This window comes from Oncorhynchus kisutch, unplaced genomic scaffold (genome assembly GCF_002021735.2).
Source record: "Oncorhynchus kisutch isolate 150728-3 unplaced genomic scaffold, Okis_V2 scaffold3465, whole genome shotgun sequence".
NCBI classification, from domain to species: domain Eukaryota; kingdom Metazoa; phylum Chordata; class Actinopteri; order Salmoniformes; family Salmonidae; genus Oncorhynchus; species Oncorhynchus kisutch.
Window position 1 is genome coordinate 405,855 of NW_022265410.1, and position 18,182 is coordinate 424,036.

The 18,182-nt window shown below is 47.1% G+C and overlaps 1 protein-coding gene across 1 annotated transcript in view; it reads right to left on the minus strand.

The window, feature by feature from the left end:
- The window catches only part of LOC109878004 (MAGUK p55 subfamily member 6), a 36,853-nt gene that overhangs the window by 16,558 nt on the left and 2,113 nt on the right, over positions 1-18,182 (minus strand). The window contains exons 2-6 of the mRNA XM_031820523.1: positions 15,969-16,068; positions 8,276-8,394; positions 4,748-4,900; positions 1,075-1,221; positions 512-739 (exon numbers count right to left, since the gene is read on the minus strand). Of these exons, the coding sequence (XP_031676383.1) occupies positions 512-739; positions 1,075-1,221; positions 4,748-4,900; positions 8,276-8,392 (645 nt within the window). The 5' untranslated portion in view covers positions 8,393-8,394; positions 15,969-16,068. The remainder of the gene's footprint in view (positions 1-511; positions 740-1,074; positions 1,222-4,747; positions 4,901-8,275; positions 8,395-15,968; positions 16,069-18,182) is intronic.

Here is an 18,182-nt window from a genome sequence, read left to right on the forward strand (position 1 = left end):
CTCTGACCTAGTGGGGAACCAGCCCTCCTCCTAATATCTAACAGTATCATTATTACAGCCCCTCTGACCTAGTGGGGAACCAGCCCTCCTCCTAATATCTAACAGTATCATTATTACAGCCCCTCTGACCTAGTGGGGAACCAGCCCTCCTCCTAATATCTAACAGTATCATTATTACAGCCCCTCTGACCTAGTGGGGAACCAGCCCTCCTCCTGAAGAGCTACTTGTTGGGGCAGGCTTTTGGTCCTGCCCTGCTTTAACACATCTGACTTTACTAATCGGCTGAATCACCTCAATCAACTGAATCAGGTGTGTTGCTGCAAAAACCTCGACATTCCCAAAATGTCCCTCCAAGAGGAGGATGATTAGCCACCCGTGTTGTCATTAGGATGTGAATGGAAGCTAACTGAAACTGAGGGACCTACCTGAAATCTGGCCAATAACAAACTGAATCTGGACAACAAGAAACATTTTGCTACGGTTCACTAATAAATATGCCCCTGTTCTCACCTGTGGGGGTGCTGGAGTGTCGCGGTAGCTGGGCAGGATCTTGAGGGTGACGCCCCCCTGGCAGTCCCTCAGCAGCTCCAGCAGCTCCTTGGGATCGCTCCCCACCTCGCGCCCGTTCACCTCCCTGATCACGTCGCCCGCGTGCAGCATGCCCTGCCGGTCGATCATACTGCCGTGCAGGATCCTGGCGATCACCAGCTCCCCGCGTTCCACCCTGAACGTCACGCCCTGAGGAGGAGAAGAGAAAGAGAGGGGGATTGAGAGAATGGAGAGAGAGAGTGGGGGGATTGAGAGAATGGAGAGAAAGAGAGGTTAATGCATGAGAAGGGATTTAAATATTCCATGTACCTAACCTGCTACCTACAAACTATGAACAGTCATCCAGATCTTGCAGATTGATTGGTAATGTCTGAGTCTACGTCCTAAATCGTACCCTGTTCCCTACATAGTGCACCACTATTGACCGGAGCCCGGCTATTGGTCTCTGGTCAAAAGTAGTGCACTATATAAGGAATAAGGTGCCATTGGACTCAGCCACTTAATGGACTCAGTCATTAACTCACCAGTGGTTCGCCAGCCTTCTTCTGAATGCCAATTATCCTGACGGTGTCAGTGGGCATGAGTGGGCCGGTCGCCATGGCATTACTGTTCACCTCCGACGGCATCTCATAACATTTAGCTGCCACCTTGTCATGGGCCTCAATCAGAGACTGGAGAGAGAGAGACAGAGAGAGACAGTTAGCTGCCACCTTGTCAAGGGCCGCAATCAGAGACTGGAGAGAAGAGAGAGAGAGAGACAGTTAGCTGCCACCTTGTCAAGGGCCTCAATCAGAGACTGGAGAGAAGAGAGAGACAGTTAGCTGCCACCTTGTCAAGGGCCTCAATCAGAGACTGGAGAGAGAGAGACAGTTAGCTGCCACCTTGTCATGGGCCTCAATCAGAGACTGGAGAGAGACAGAGAGAGAGAGACAGTTAGCTGCCACCTTGTCATGGTCCTCAGAGACTGGAGAGAGACAGTTAGCTGCCACCTTGTCATGGTCCTCAATCAGAGACTGGAGAGAGACAGAGAGAGAGAGACAGTTAGCTGCCACCTTGTCATGGGCCTTGATCAGAGACCGGAGAGAGAGAGAGAGACAGTTAGCTGCCACCTTGTCATGGGCCTCAATCAGAGACTGGAGAGAGAGAGAGAGAGAGAGAGAGAGAGAGAGAGAGAGACAGTTAGCTGCCACCTTGTCATGGGCCTCAATCAGAGACTGGAGAGAGACAGAGAGAGAGAGACAGTTAGCTGCCACCTTGTCATGGTCCTCAATCAGAGACTGGAGAGAGACAGAGAGAGAGAGACAGTTAGCTGCCACCTTGTCATGGGCCTTGATCAGAGACTGGAGAGAAGAGAGAGACTGGAAAGAAGAGAGAGACTGGAAGAGAGAGAGAGACTGGAAGAGAGAGAGACTGGAAGAGAGAGAGACTGGAAGAGAGAGAGCGTTAGCTGCCTCCTCCTCAACATCACACAGAGCTGTCTCCACACCCTCCTCTTCAACATAGCACACAGACCTGTCTCCACACCCTCCTCCTCAACATATCACACAGAGCCGTCTCCACACCCTCCTCCTCAACATATCACACAGACCCGTCTCCACACCCTCCTCTTCAACATAGCACACAGACCTGTCTCCACACCCTCCTCCTCAACATATCACACAGAGCCGTCTCCACACCCTCCTCCTCAACATATCACACAGACCCGTCTCCACACCCTCCTCCTCAACACTATTTCATCATGTCGTAGTCAAGCAGCAACACTCATTGATTTACTACCAACTGACAAGAGAGAAACACACAACCTACTGGGTAACTGCCCCTCCAGTGTATATGAACCAATCACAGCTCTTTTTCACAAGTAGACTACACTTCTTCACAACCAGTGCATGTTAAAGACCAAATGTAGCACGCAGGAAATACAATCATGAATCAGTCCCACAGGAAGGAAAGGAGGAACAAGACTGTTAAGTTCTCACCTGCAGAGCAGCCATATCACAGGATGAATATCTGACACGCAAACAGAGACAGAGATAAAAACAGACAGAGAAAGACAGAAAGAAAGAAACAGAGAGACCGAGAAAGACAGAGAGAAAAACAGAGACAGAAAGACAGACAGAGAGACCGAGAGAGACAGAGAGAGAAAGACAGAGAGAGAAAGACAGAGAGAGAAAGAGAGAGAAAGACAGAGACAGAGAGAGAAAGAGAGAGACAGAGAGACAGAGAGAGACAGAGAGAGACAGAGAGAGCAGTAACATGCATCAGTACAGATCTGGTTCACACATGATAGAACTCCCTAACCCAGAAATGTGTGTCTACCTCCCCCACTTGACCCCTCCACTCCCATTGGACCAGGGACATAGCCCCCCTCAGGCCGCAGTTTCTCATTGGTCCAGACAGAATAGGCTATTTTTTTTTATCTCTAGGAGGGGCAAGTAGCAGAGACAGAGAGAGTCAAAGACAGATTATTATAACCAATTGATACCATTTACAATGGTGCCCCGAGGAAAACAATTTCTTCTTCATAATAATAATATAAATTAACACAACGGCTTCCAACACCACAAAAACAATGATTCAATCCAAACAGTTGCAGTTCTCCTTAAACACATTCAGTATTACAGCTCTAACTGCCGTAGAGGCACCAGAGAGTCACAGCTCTAACTGCCGTAGAGGCACCAGAGAGTCACAGCTCTAACTGCCATAGAGGCACCAGAGAGTCACAGCTCTCACTGCCATAGAGGCACCAGAGAGTCACAGCTCTCACTGCCGTAGAGGCACCAGAGTCACAGCTCTCACTGCCATAGAGGCACCAGAGAGTCACATCTCTAACTGCCATAGAGGCACCAGAGAGTCACAGCTCTAACTGCCATAGAGGCACCAGAGAGTCACAGCTCTCACTGCCATAGAGGCACCAGAGAGTCACAGCTCTCACTGCCATAGAGGCACCAGAGAGTCACATCTCTAACTGCCATAGAGGCACCAGAGAGTCACAGCTCTAACTGCCATAGAGGCACCAGAGAGTCACAGCTCTAACTGCCATAGAGGCACCAGAGAGTCACAGCTCTCACTGCCATAGAGGCACCAGAGAGTCACAGCTCTCACTGCCATAGAGGCACCAGAGAGTCACAGCTCTAACTGCCGTAGAGGCACCAGAGAGTCACAGCTCTCACTGCCATAGAGGCACCAGAGAGTCACAGCTCTCACTGCCATAGAGGCACCAGAGAGTCACAGCTCTCACTGCCATAGAGGCACAGCTCTAACTGCCATAGAGGCACCAGAGAGTCACAGCTCTAACTGCCGTAGAGGCACCAGAGAGTCACAGCTCTCACTGCCATAGAGGCACCAGAGAGTCACAGCTCTAACTGCCGTAGAGGCACCAGAGAGTCACAGCTCTCACTGCCATAGAGGCACCAGAGAGTCACAGCTCTCACTGCCATAGAGGCACCAGAGAGTCACAGCTCTCACTGCCATAGAGGCACAGCTCTAACTGCCATAGAGGCACCAGAGAGTCACAGCTCTAACTGCCGTAGAGGCACCAGAGAGTCACAGCTCTCACTGCCATAGAGGCACCAGAGTCACAGCTCTCACTGCCATAGAGGCACCAGAGAGTCACAGCTCTCACTGCCATAGAGGCACCAGAGTCACAGCTCTCACTGCCATAGAGGCACCAGAGAGTCACAGCTCTCACAGTGATAACTGCCGTAGGGGCACCAGAGAGTCACAGTGATAACTGCCGTAGTGGCACCAGAGAGTCACAGCTCTAGCTGCCGTAGAGGCACCAGAGAGTCACAGCTCTAGCTGCCGTAGAGGCACCAGAGAGTCAATGAATGAGATGTTCGACGAGCACGTGTCCACATACTTTTGACCATGTAGTGTAGCTCCAACCAGAGAGAGAGAGAGATGATGATGATGATGATGATGATGATGATGATTATTATAATAATGTTAATCTCCAAAGAAAACTTTGGCAACATGTACATTGTTACATAATGACAATAAAGCAAATTAAAATGAAGTGAACCTTGAGAGAGAGCGAGAGGCAGAGAGAGCGAGGCAGAGAGAGCGAGAGGCAGAGAGAGCGAGGCAGAGAGAGCGAGGCTCTAACAACTCAACGGTACTGTGTGTGTGTGTGTACACATAGGTGTGAGTGTGTGTGTGTGTGTGTGTACACATAGGTGTGTGAGTGTGTGTGAGTACCTTGAAGTGTGGTTCCTGGAGGATGTTGGCTAGTTCCTCAGCGGAGGCGTCTCTACTACTCAGTCCTGTGAGGGAGTCTAGGATCTCTGCGACCAGCTGCTGGTTGTTGTCTCTCACAGCCTCCAGCTTCACATCCGCCAGCCTCTCATGTGCCTGCAGAGACACACATTAATACACACAGTATTTAGCTCAGGTTAACTATCCCAATGCCCAGGACCAGTTATTCTGCCCCCAGCCTCTGGACCAGCCTGCCAGAGAACCTGAGGGGGGCTGAAACTGTGGACATATGTAAAGGAGATCTTAAAACAGCCTTTAAGTTGAGCTTTTCCTTGGGGTGCTTTTTAGTCGTTCAGTTATTATTGTTCTTTCATTTGTTCTGTAGTAAATATTAAATATTTCAGGTGTTATTTGTTTTTTTGCTGTAGAAATAAAGCCCGATTTAATTTATTCGTGCCCTGGTCATTTTTTTCCCTGTGAAAAGTGAACCTGGTGTAAATGTCCACCAGATGTCAGCATGTCACAACACACACACTACTCCTTATGGCCTTTCTCTTGCATTTCAAAGATGGTACAAAAAAAATACAAAAAATTAAACACGTTTTTTTTCTTTGTGTTTAGTGAGTCCTCCAGATCAGAGGCAGTAGGGATGACTCTGTTTAGTGAGTCCCCCAGATCAGAGGCAGTAGGGATGACTCTGTTTAGTGAGTCCCCCAGATCAGAGGCAGTAGGGATGACTCTGTTTAGTGAGTCCCCCAGATCAGAGGCAGTAGGGATGACTCTGTTTAGTGAGTCCCCCAGATCAGAGGCAGTAGGGATGACTCTGTTTAGTGAGTCCCCCAGATCAGAGGCAGTAGGGATGACTCTGTTTAGTGAGTCCCCCAGATCAGAGGCAGTAGGGATGACTCTGTTTAGTGAGTCCCCCAGATCAGAGGCAGTAGGGATGACTCTGTTTAGTGAGTCCCCCAGATCAGAGGCAGTAGGGATGACTCTGTTTAGTGAGTCCCCCAGATCAGAGGCAGTAGGGATGACTCTGTTTAGTGAGTCCCCCAGATCAGAGGCAGTAGGGATGACTCTGATGACCAGGGATGTTCTCTGTTTAGTGAGTCCCCCGTGAATCCCCCAGATCAGAGGCAGTAGGGATGACCAGGGATGTTCTCTGTTTAGTGAGTCCGCCAGATCAGAGGCAGTAGGGATGACCAGGGATGTTCTCTGTTTAGTGAGTCCTCCAGATCAGAGGCAGTAGGGATGACCAGGGATGTTCTCTGTTTAGTGAGTCCTCCAGATCAGAGGCAGTAGGGATGACCAGGGATGTTCTCTGTTTAGTGAGTCCTCCAGATCAGAGGCAGTAGGGATGACCAGGGATGTTCTCTGTTTAGTGAGTCCTCCAGATCAGAGGCAGTAGGGATGACCAGGGATGTTCTCTGTTTAGTGAGTCCCCCAGATCAGAGGCAGTAGGGATGACCAGGGATGTTCTCTGTTTAGTGAGTCCCCCAGATCAGAGGCAGTAGGGATGACCAGGGATGTTCTCTGTTTAGTGAGTCCCCCAGATCAGAGGCAGTAGGGATGACCAGGGATGTTCTCTGTTTAGTGAGTCCTCCAGATCAGAGGCAGTAGGGATGACCAGGGATGTTCTCTGTTTAGTGAGTCCTCCAGATCAGAGGCAGTAGGGATGACCAGGGATGTTCTCTGTTTAGTGAGTCCCCCAGATCAGAGGCAGTAGGGATGACCAGGGATGTTCTCTGTTTAGTGAGTCCCCCAGATCAGAGGCAGTAGGGATGACCAGGGATGTTCTCTGTTTAGTGAGTCCTCCAGATCAGAGGCAGTAGGGATGACTAGGGATGTTCTCTGTTTAGTGAGTCCACCAGATCAGAGGCAGTAGGGATGACCAGGGATGTTCTCTGTTTAGTGAGTCCCCCAGATCAGAGGCAGTAGGGATGACCAGGAATGTTCTCTGTTTAGTGAGTCCTCCAGATCAGAGGCAGTAGGGATGACCAGGAATGTTCTCTTGATAAGTGTGTCAATTAGACAATTTTCCAGTCCTGCTAAGCATTCAAAACATAATGAGTACTTTTGGGTGTCATGGAAAATGTATGGAGTAATAACTAAAGACATTTTAGGAATGTAACGAAGTAAAATGAGTCAAAAATATGATTACTATAGTACAGATTCACCCCCAACAATACTTTAAAAGTACTTTACACCACTTCAAAAGGAGAAAAAAAATGGCATCAAATACAACCAAGGGACAACTGTACAGTCCACACTCCCTCTCACCCATACAGCCCAGATGCAGAAACAGGTTTTAAAGTAAAGGACAGATACTTTACAATTGAAGCAGTTTTTGGGGGGTATTTTTTACTTAAGTACTTTAACACCAGTGCGGTTTATAAATTAGACAGGCCCCTGGCCTCTACAGACTCTGTGACATGGTTGGCCCTCTGAAACACGTTGTAGATGACATTTCACTGCAGTGTTAAACATAGATGTGCAGCTGTTAACCCCATGCACCCGGCAGTAAGTGCACATGCACCGAGACTTAGGCTGGGGTTACTTACACAAAGCCACTTTAACACAATTCTAGTTGCAGTTGCAAGTGACGTAATCTCAAGCAACTCTGCGGTTAAATGAAGCAACTCAAATGTGATTAAAATTGCACGCAACAGCCAATCAAATTGAAGCAGATGGTTTGAGAATTCTAAACTCAACCCATGTCATCTGCTGCATTACGTCGTGGTTTCACTAATGTGTTCACCCAACGGTTTGGTTATTGTGACAGCAAGGACACCGTAGAAATGCAGCCTGTACAATTTAGCTAGTTAGCCTAAATGACATTGCAAACACCAACACAGCTAGCTAGCCAAAATTACACGGCAAACACCAACACCTAGCTAGTTAACAACGAGCTAACCAAGCTAGCACAGTTCATGGTGGACAACTTCAGTTGAAACTGGTCAAGGAGAGGTTTGGCTTCTCTTCGAAATTACATTTATTGACTGCTAAACCATGTACAAATAACTTGTATACAATTCCTGTTGTGTTAGTCTCTGTTCTGTCAACCCTGATTGCAGGTTGTTCTGCGCAGCACGAACAGCTGTGGTGACACGACAACAGGGTCAGAATTCCGAACCTTCAAATGGATCATGTGACAAAAGTATTTGTTTTGATTGGCTGTTGCTTGCAACTAGTTGCACAAAGTTTGAACTGGATTCAACCAAGTTGCAGATGAGATGCTTATTGGTTGCAGGGGGGTGTTTCCTCTAGCAACCAACAAACAACTCGGTTGCAAGCAACTAAAATTGCTGGCCAGTTGGGCCGTGTACTGGCAGACTGACTGGCTAATTGGCCATACCATACATTCAAACACTCGTGGCCAAAACGTTCCAGACTGCTGTTGTTTGAGTCATGGCTGTTATTGGCACAGTCCGTTCTGACAAGATGGAGACATTTATATGGTGGCACTGAGTGCCTCTTCCACTCCCCTCCTTCTCTTCTCTCTTAACTGATGATATGATGGAGTGTGTATGTTACCTTGGCGAGGGAGCGGACTATGGGGCTCTCTATGATTCCCTTGAGGAAGAGGAGGTCGATGTCTTTGGCCCCCGTGGTGGGAGGCATGTCTCTCAGGTTATCCAGCACCTGCTGCATGGCTGGAGGACAAACGCAACATGTTTAAAAAAAAGAAAAATAAATACTATTTTTATATCCACAAAATCAATAGTTCTATGCAGACTTGCAATCAGAAGGCCACATAATGTGAGCCTATGTATATGGCAGAGACGTGAAAAGGGTCAAGGGGTCTGAATACTTTCCCAATGCACTGTATGTACAGGTCCTTGTATAAACCGCCTGTCTCACACCTTAGTAGATATCGGGACGACCAGGCGGTCATGTCTAGTTTTATACAACGAGTCGGTCTAATCCTGAAACACATTCCAGCCTGTGTCTATTCCATAAAATTACCAGCGGCTAAATCTATGAAGTTAAAATGCCTATTTACTCTGTTCCATCTGACTGCTGAATCCACTGTCTCATCTACCCTGACAGGTCATTTATAAACTTGATCTCCACTATAAAAAAGCATCTAGACATTATCTACCATTTCTTTTAGACTAACATTTAGTTTTCAACAGCGGAGATTTGTATAAACCTTTCTGTCCGTCTCTCTGACATTTGCTAAATGTTTTCAATATTCAAATTCGATCTCCAGCTGTCCCATAGTAATAAACGAGTCAGGACAAGACAAACAGGGAGGCAGGCAGCATTTCTCAGCCAGTTGAAATCATGAATCAGCTGGGATCATTTTTACATACATATATACACTGCTCAAAAAAATAAAGAGAACACTAAAATAACACATCCTAGAGCTAAATGAATGAAATATTCTTATTAAATACTTTTTTCTTTACATAGTTGAATGTGCTGACAACAAAATCACACAAAAATTATCAATGGAAATCAAATGTAGTAACCCATGGAGGTCTGGATTTGGAGTCACACTCAAAATTAAAGTGGAAAACCACACTACAGGCTGATCCAACTTTGATGTAATGTCCTTAAAACAAGTCAAAATGGGGCTCAGTAGTGTGTGTGGCCTCCACGTGCCTGTATGACCTCCCTACAACGCCTGGGCATGCTCCTGATGAGGTGGCGGATGGTCTCCTGAGGGATCTCCTCCCAGACCTGGACTAAAGCATCCGCCAACTCCTGGACAGCTGTGGTGCAATGTGGAATTGGTGGATGGGGCGAGACATGATGTCCCAGATGTGCTCAATTGGATTCAGGTTTTGGGAACGGGCGGGCCAGTCCATAGCATCAATGCCTTCCTCTTGCAGGAACTGCTGACACACTCCAGCCACATGAGGTCTAGCATCGTCTTGCATTAGGAGGAACCCAGGGCCAACCGCACCAGCATATGGTCTCACAAGGAGTCTGAGGATCTCATCTCGGTACCTAATGGCAGTCAGGCTACCTCTGACGAGCACATGGAGGGCTGTGCGGCCCCCCAAAGAAATGCCATTCCACACCATGACTGACCCACCGCCAAACCGGTCATGCTGGAAGATGTTGCAGGCAGCAGAATGTTCTCCACGGCGTCTCCAGACTCTGTCACATGTGCTCAGTGTGAACCTGCTTTCATCTGTGAAGAGCACAGGGCGCCAGTGGCGAATTTGCCAATCTTGGTGTTCTCTGGCAAATGAAAAGCGTCCTGCACTGTGTTGGGCTGTAAGCACAACCCCCACCTGTGGACGTCGGGCCCTCATACCACCCTCAAGGAGTCTGTTTCTGACCGTTTGAGCAGACACATGCACATTTGTGGCCTGCTGGAGGTCATTATGCAGGGCTCTGGCAGTGCTCCGCCTGCTCCTCCTTGCACAAAGGCGGAGGTAGCGGTCCTGCTGCTGGGTTGTTGCCCTCCTACGTCCTCCTCCACATCTCCTGATGTACTGGCCTGTCTCCTGGTAGCGCCTCCATGCACTGGACACTACGCCGACAGGCACAGCAAACCTTCTTGCCACAGCTCGCATTGATGTGCCATCCTGGATGAGCTGCACTACCTGAGCCACTTGTGTGGGTTGTAGACTCCGTCTCATGCTACCACTAGAGTGAAAGCACCGCCAGCATTCAAAAGTGACCAAAACATCAGCCAGGAAGCATAGGAACTGAGAAGTGGTGGTCCCCACCTGCAGAACCACTCCTTTATTGGGAGTGTCTTGCTAATTGCCTATAATTTCCACCTGTTGTCTATTCCATTTGCACAACAGCATGTGAAATGTATTGTCAATCAGTGTTGCTTCCTAAGTGGACAGTTTGATTTCACAGAAGTGTGATTGACTTGGGAGTTACATTGTGTTGTTTAAGTGTTCCCTTTATTTTTTTGAGCAGTGTATATACACGCATACAAAGAAGTGTCAATTGAAAAAATGTCAAACGAAACAAAGAGCAGCTAGTTTCCAGTCTTTCCAGCTTCAGTTTGATGTGATTGTGTTGGCTGTGCCGTTGCCTAGTTCCTATGAACAACAGTGTCCTGACAAGAGAACACATTTTCTATGCCAGGTGAAATCACGCCTCATTAGCGCATTGGATGTATCCAAATAAATGTCACTAGAAAACAGCTTAAACAAATGCAAATGCAGCTCCTTTGCGGTTTGACCTGATTGTAAGTTATCCGTAGTTGGCTAGCTAGCAAGCAAGGGATAAGAACGTTGCCAGCCAGTATGGCAATAGAACATTTAGAACCAACAAACCATAACAATGGATGCCAGCTGATTCGTGATTTCGACTGGCTGAGAAAAGCTGCCTCCTGTCTCGTCCCGACCCGACTCCTTCATTACTATGGGACAGCTGGATATGACATTGTTTCAATATTCAAATGTTGCAAATGTCGGAGAGATAGACAGCAAGGTTTATACAAATACCCACTGCTGTTAAACTAAATGTTAGCCTAAAAGAAACGTGAGATAATGTCTACATACTTTTTATAGTGGAGGTCAAGTTTATAAATTGCCTGGCTGGGCTGATGAAACAGTGGATTGTGTAGTCAGAAAGAACAGATTCAAATTTAAAGTCATAGATTTAGCCGGTGGTAACTTATGGAATACACACCAGGTGGAATGCAGTTTTAACCAACCAGCATTCAGGATTAGACCCACCCTTTGTATAATTCAAGATGGATGTTGATGAAACACCCCTTTAAACTGTCTATTTTAACTTCTATGGTAACGACATTTGATTTGGATATTAATGAGTGCACAGTGACAAATTCCCAAAATTTGGGGGCCTTGATGTAAAATACCTGGCATAACAAGGGTGAAAAAACTGGAGCAGTAAGCGACCATCAATGGAGTGATTCATTACAAAAAGCCTTAATTTACATAACCCCAACAAGCAACTCGCTAAAACAATGGAGAAGTTCCAAATGGCATCCTATTCCCTTTATAGTGCACTACTTTTGACCAGGGCCCATCATAGTGCACTATATAGGGAATAGGGTGCCATTTGGGACAGACGTTGACGGGTCCCACTGGTAGATGTCTCCAACATTCACTATATAAGAGAACAGAACCGTTTCCCAATTCAAGCCTGTAAGTGGTTACTGGTGAAACACTCAAACCAAGGCTTGTAACAGCCTACTTACAGCTTTCTCTGGTCTACGTTATAATCTTCACAAGAAACATCATGAGGACTTTGACTTGCACACACCAACATAGAGGTAACAGAATAAAGGAAAGCCCAAAATAGGGTGTTGGGCACCACGAGCCAACAGAACAGCTTCAATGCACCAAGGCAAAGATTCTACAAGTGTCTGGAACTCTATTCGAGGGATGTGACACCCTTCTTCCATGAGAAATTCCATCATTTGGTGTATTGATAAAGGTGGTGGAAAACACAGTCTCGGGCACCGCTCCAGAATTTCCATAAGTGTTGAAATTGGGTTGAGATCTAGTGACTGAGACACACCCTTTAAACCCCTATGATCCTTTGAGACTCAATATTAGGTCAGGTGTTCCTAAGGTGTGGTATACTCGGGTGTATTATACAACAATCTGACATGTAAACAAACCCCATGTAGCCACAATGCAAACAACAGCGTCCCATTATAACACCTTGTAAATAATATGTTTTTGAGAGACATTAGAATGGAACAATAACACTACAGGATGAACTCCCCCCTAGGTACAGATCTATGATAGGCTTCTCCACCTCCAATCCTAACCGTAACCATTAGTGGGGAAAAGGCTAAACTGTCCCAAGATCAGTGTCTAAGGGCAACTTCACCCTACATCAAAACCAGTCTGTCTGCCCTCACCTCAGGCAGACTGACAGACAACACAGCACCTGAAAGGCTGGAGAGGGTAGGGAACCCACATCAAAACCAGTCTGTCTGCCCTCACCTCAGGCAGACTGACAGACAACACAGCACCTGAAAGGCTGGAGAGGGTAGGGAACCCACATCAAAACCAGTCTGTCTGCCCTCACCTCAGGCAGACCGACAGACAACACAGCACCTGAAAGGCTGGAGAGGGTAGGGAACCCACATCAAAAGGTTTCCACTTCATCAGCTACCAACAAGGATATTAACAACAACGTTGATCACTCTTTTTTTTAGAACATGGGATGGGTTTTTTCCCCCACTCCTCCTGGATAAAGGTTGTGCCCCAAAAAGCATCCTATGAGCCCTAGTCAGAAGTAGCTCCCTATAAAGGGAAAAAAAAGAGTCCAAACTGCCCTAACCAACCCCAGTGTCCAGACAGAGGAGAGTCCAAACTGCCCTAACCAACCCCAGTGTCCAGACAGAGGAGAGTCCAAACTGGCCTACCCAACCCCAGTGTCCAGACAGAGGAGAGTCCAAACTGGCCTAACCAACCCCAGTGTCCAGACAGAGGACAGTACAAACTGGCCTAACCAACCCCACTGTCCAGACAGAGGACAGTACAAACTGGCCTAACCAACCCGTGTCCAGACAGAGGGCAGTACAAACTGGCCTAACCAACCCCAGTGTCCAGACAGAGGACAGTACAAACTGGCCTAACCAACCCCAGTGTCCAGACAGAGGACAGTACAAACTGGCCTAACCAACCCCAGTGTCCAGACAGAGGAGAGTACAAACTGGCCTAACCAACCCCAGAGTCCAGACAGAGGACAGTACAAACTGGCCTAACCAACCCCACTGTCCAGACAGAGGACAGTACAAACTGGCCTAACCAACCCCACTGTCCAGACAGAGGACAGTACAAACTGGCCTAACCAACCCGTGTCCAGACAGAGGACAGTACAAACTGGCCTAAACAACCCCAGTGTCCAGACAGAGGAGAGTACAAACTGGCCTAACCAACCCCAGTGTCCGGACAGAGGAGAGTACAAACTGGCCTAACCAACCCCAGTGTCAGGACAGAGGAGAGTACAAACTGGCCTAACCAACCCCACCGTCAGGACAGAGGAGAGTACAAACTGGCCTAACCAACCCCACCGTCAGGACAGAGGAGAGTACAAACTGGCCTAACCAACCCCACCGTCAGGACAGAGGAGAGTACAAACTGGCCTAACCAACCCCACCGTCAGGACAGAGGAGAGTACAAACTGGCCTAACCAACCCCACCGTCAGGACAGAGGAGAGTACAAACTGGCCTAACCAACCCCACCGTCAGGACAGAGGAGAGTACAAACTGGCCTAACCAACCCCAGTGTCAGGACAGAGGAGAGTACAAACTGGCCTAACCAACCCCACTGTCAGGAGAGGAGAGTCCAAACTGGCCTAACCAACCCCACTGTCAGGACAGAGGAGAGTCCAAACTGGCCTAACCAACCCCACTGTCCAGACAGAGGAGAGTCCAAACTGGCCAAACCAACCCCACTGTCCAGACAGAGGAGAGTCCAAACTGGCCAAACCAACCCCACTGTCCAGACAGAGGAGAGTACAAACTTGCCCAACCAACCCCACTGTCCAGACAGAGGAGAATACAAACTTGCCTAACCAACCCCAGTGTCCAGACAGAGGAGAGTACAAACTGGCCTAACCAACCCCAGTGTCCAGACAGAGGAGAGTACAAACTGGCCTAACCAACCCCACTGTCCAGACAGAGGAGAGTCCAAACTGGCCTAACCAACCCCACTGTCCAGACAGAGGAGAGTCCAAACTGGCCAAACCAACCCCACTGTCCAGACAGAGGAGAATACAAACTTGCCTAACCAACCCCAGTGTCCAGACAGAGGAGAATACAAACTTGCCTAACCAACCCCAGTGTCCAGACAGAGGAGAGTACAAACTGGCCTAACCAACCCCACTGTCCAGACAGAGGAGAGTACAAACTGGCCTAACCAGCCCCACTGTCCAGACAGAGGAGAGTACAAACTGGCCTAACCAACCCCACTGTCCAGACAGAGGAGAGTACAAACTGGCCTAACCAACCCCACTGTCCAGACAGAGGAGAGTACAAACTGGCCTAACCAACCCCACTGTCCAGACAGAGGAGAGTACAAACTGGCCTAACCAACCCCACTGTCCAGACAGAGGAGAGTACAAACTGGCCTAACCAACCCCACTGTCCAGACAGAGGAGAGTACAAACTGGCCTAACCAACCCCACTGTCCAGACAGAGGAGAGTACAAACTGGCCTAACCAACCCCACTGTCCAGACAGAGGAGAGTACAAACTGGCCTAACCAACCCCACTGTCCAGACAGAGGAGAGTACAAACTGGCCTAACCAACCCCACTGTCCAGACAGAGGAGAGTACAAACTGGCCTAACCAACCCCACTGTCCAGACAGAGGAGAGTACAAACTGGCCTAACCAACCCCACTGTCCAGACAGAGGAGAGTACAAACTGGCCTAACCAACCCCACTGTCCAGACAGAGGAGAGTACAAACTGGCCTAACCAACCCCACTGTCCAGACAGAGGAGAGTACAAACTGGCCTAACCAACCCCACTGTCCAGACAGAGGAGAGTACAAACTGGCCTAACCAACCCCACTGTCCAGACAGAGGAGAGTACAAACTGGCCTAACCAACCCCACTGTCCAGACAGAGGAGAGTACAAACTGGCCTAACCAACCCCACTGTCCAGACAGAGGAGAGTACAAACTGGCCTAACCAACCCCACTGTCCAGACAGAGGAGAGTACAAACTGGCCTAACCAACCCCACTGTCCAGACAGAGGAGAGTACAAACTGGCCTAACCAACCCCACTGTCCAGACAGAGGAGAGTACAAACTGGCCTAACCAACCCCACTGTCCAGACAGAGGAGAGTACAAACTTGCCTAACCAACCCCACTGTCCAGACAGAGGAGAATACAAACTTGCCTAACCAACCCCACTGTCCAGACAGAGGAGAATACAAACTTGCCTAACCAACCCCACTGTCCAGACAGAGGAGAGTACAAACTGGCCTAACCAACCCCAGTGTCCAGACAGAGGAGAGTACAAACTGCCCTAACCAACCCCAGTGTCCAGACAAGAGGAGAGTACATACTGCCCTATTCAAACACGCTGTGGCTGGGTTGTCCAGATGGACGGACACACACACACGCACACACACACACACAGCAGAAAAGACACATTGTTGTCCCTCTTCACACCTTAGTTACTCAGACATCATGAATGGAGCATTGCTTCAAACATAGATTCATGTTTAACCAATCAGTGTTAAAAAAGAATAAAAGGTGGACGTACCTGACAGAAGAATGGAAGTAGTAAAGTAGGAAGTGAACCTCTGACACTCACCTGTGAATTGTGCTCCAATGCAGCGCAGCGACTGAAAGCCCTACTCCCAGTACACACCAGTCATCTGGTGCCCTGCCTGCCTGTGGCAACACAGAAGAACCTGAAAAGGAACACAGAGAGACAACACCTTGTTATTACCCAATGCCCAATAATACGGGATTGCTAGATAACCTGAAATGCTTGCTTTCCAACTTAAATACCTTCAGAGTGACTCATCTGAAATAGCAGCGTCGACCTTTAAAGGACAATAGCCCAACCATTTTAGTCTTGCTGTCGACAACATGCTGTAATGTTCAACAGTTTCCATTTGGTCAGATCACTGCCACTCCAGAGGGATTTCATCCCTCACTCTTACTGTGTGCTTTCTGATTGGACAAAGAAAGTCATGTGGTCATACTGGTCTGGGGGTGGGAGAGACTGAAAAGCATTAATCGCATTATGTTGATTACCCTAAGAGGTCAAGACTGCAAGTAGTCAACTCCAGAGCTGCCAAGTCCCTGGTATCATTGTGTGGCCTATATTTGTCAGGTTGGTTTTCATCACCACGGGGATCAGTAGCATTGAAAGCGTTCAACATTCAAACCGTCCAGATTCTCTACCCAGGCCTTCTCCCTGAGGTGTGTGTACTTAACTCACTCCACCTTGTGGGTTCCCACATGAAATAAATACTATAGTGTATACTATGGTAGGAATACTGTAGTATTCACTGTAGTGTTGCAAAAACACTACTAGGCTTGGGCGATATACCGGGGTATTCCGAAATATCCACAGTATGATTTTCAATACTGTTTAAAAAATGACTTATTTTGGGGTTGGGGGCAACCCCCGCACTCTGGACATACATTCACCCCCGCACGCTGGACATACATTCACCCCCGCACGCTGGACTGAGGGTGAGTGCCTGCACCACTGCGTATAACTATAACTAACTACAAGAAATCTGTGTCAAATAAATCCCTGTTTACTATAGTAAACAGTACAGAATCAATATGACGTTATGAAAATCATTAATATATACTGTAGTGTTTACAGTTTACTATAGTACAAATACTGTAGTACATTTTTATATAGAGAAACAGTAATTACTGTAGTGTTTACAGTTTACTATAGTACAAATACTGTAGTACATTTTTATATAGAGAAACAGTAATTACTGTAGTGTTTTTGCATTCTGTAGTATTTACAGTTTACTATAGTATAAATACTGTAGTATTTTTTATTATATAGAAACAGTAATTACTGTAGTGTTTTTTGCAGACTGTAGTATACTGTAGTATTTTCTGAAGTGTTTTGGGGGAAATTACTGTATGTAGTATTTACTGATGTGTTTTTGTTTATTTTTGAGACAGAAGTGGGGAGCTTTCTCCTTGAGAAAAGAGCAGATAACCTGTAGATAGGTAGGACTGGGTTCTGAACGGGGAGTTCAGAGCTTCTGCTCTTTTCTATAACCATAGGGAACACATTATATGCTTTGTACTTGTCATGTAGGTTTCTGACTTACGGGTGGCACAAATTGTGATATGGGGGAGGGGGAATGGACAGGGTATATGCAAATTAAAAACTGTAGTATTTACTAGTGTTTTTTTGTGTGGATAATACCTTAATATTTATTATAGCATTGTACACTATACTACAAAATGATATACTAAGTACTACACATGATCGAGGGAATTGTACTAATACAGTATGTAGTATACTAAGTTTTACTACAGAATTCTATAGTAAGTACTATAGTATTACATGGTAAACTGTAGTATTTTTTAAATGTGGGTTTAAATTAGAGCACTGGATGGGTTTAAGCATGAATTTGAGAGGGGATTATATCCACCATATTCCTTAAAGCTAGAATCCTTAGTTGCTACATTAATTTGTTGACTTCTAAATGAATGCTATATACACATTGATTCTTGAAGAATATAGGCTTAACTTATGTCTCATGAGCTTAGTTCAACTGTTGTACCCCATCAGAACACAAAATATAAACTCCAATGTTTGTAAACAATGGAAATGGAAACAAACACTGTATAGCCTCAAAACATGGTAATACCTATAATGTTGATATCATGGATGGTCAGTCTTTGCATCCATAGCTCTGTCTATGCATTTGAGAGTGGTTACATTTATCCCTTCCCTCAGCTTCTGAACAAACCCGAGGCGGGGTGGGCCACTTTGTTATTGTTTCAACTGAGGACTCCAGGTTCACACAAGTCCATT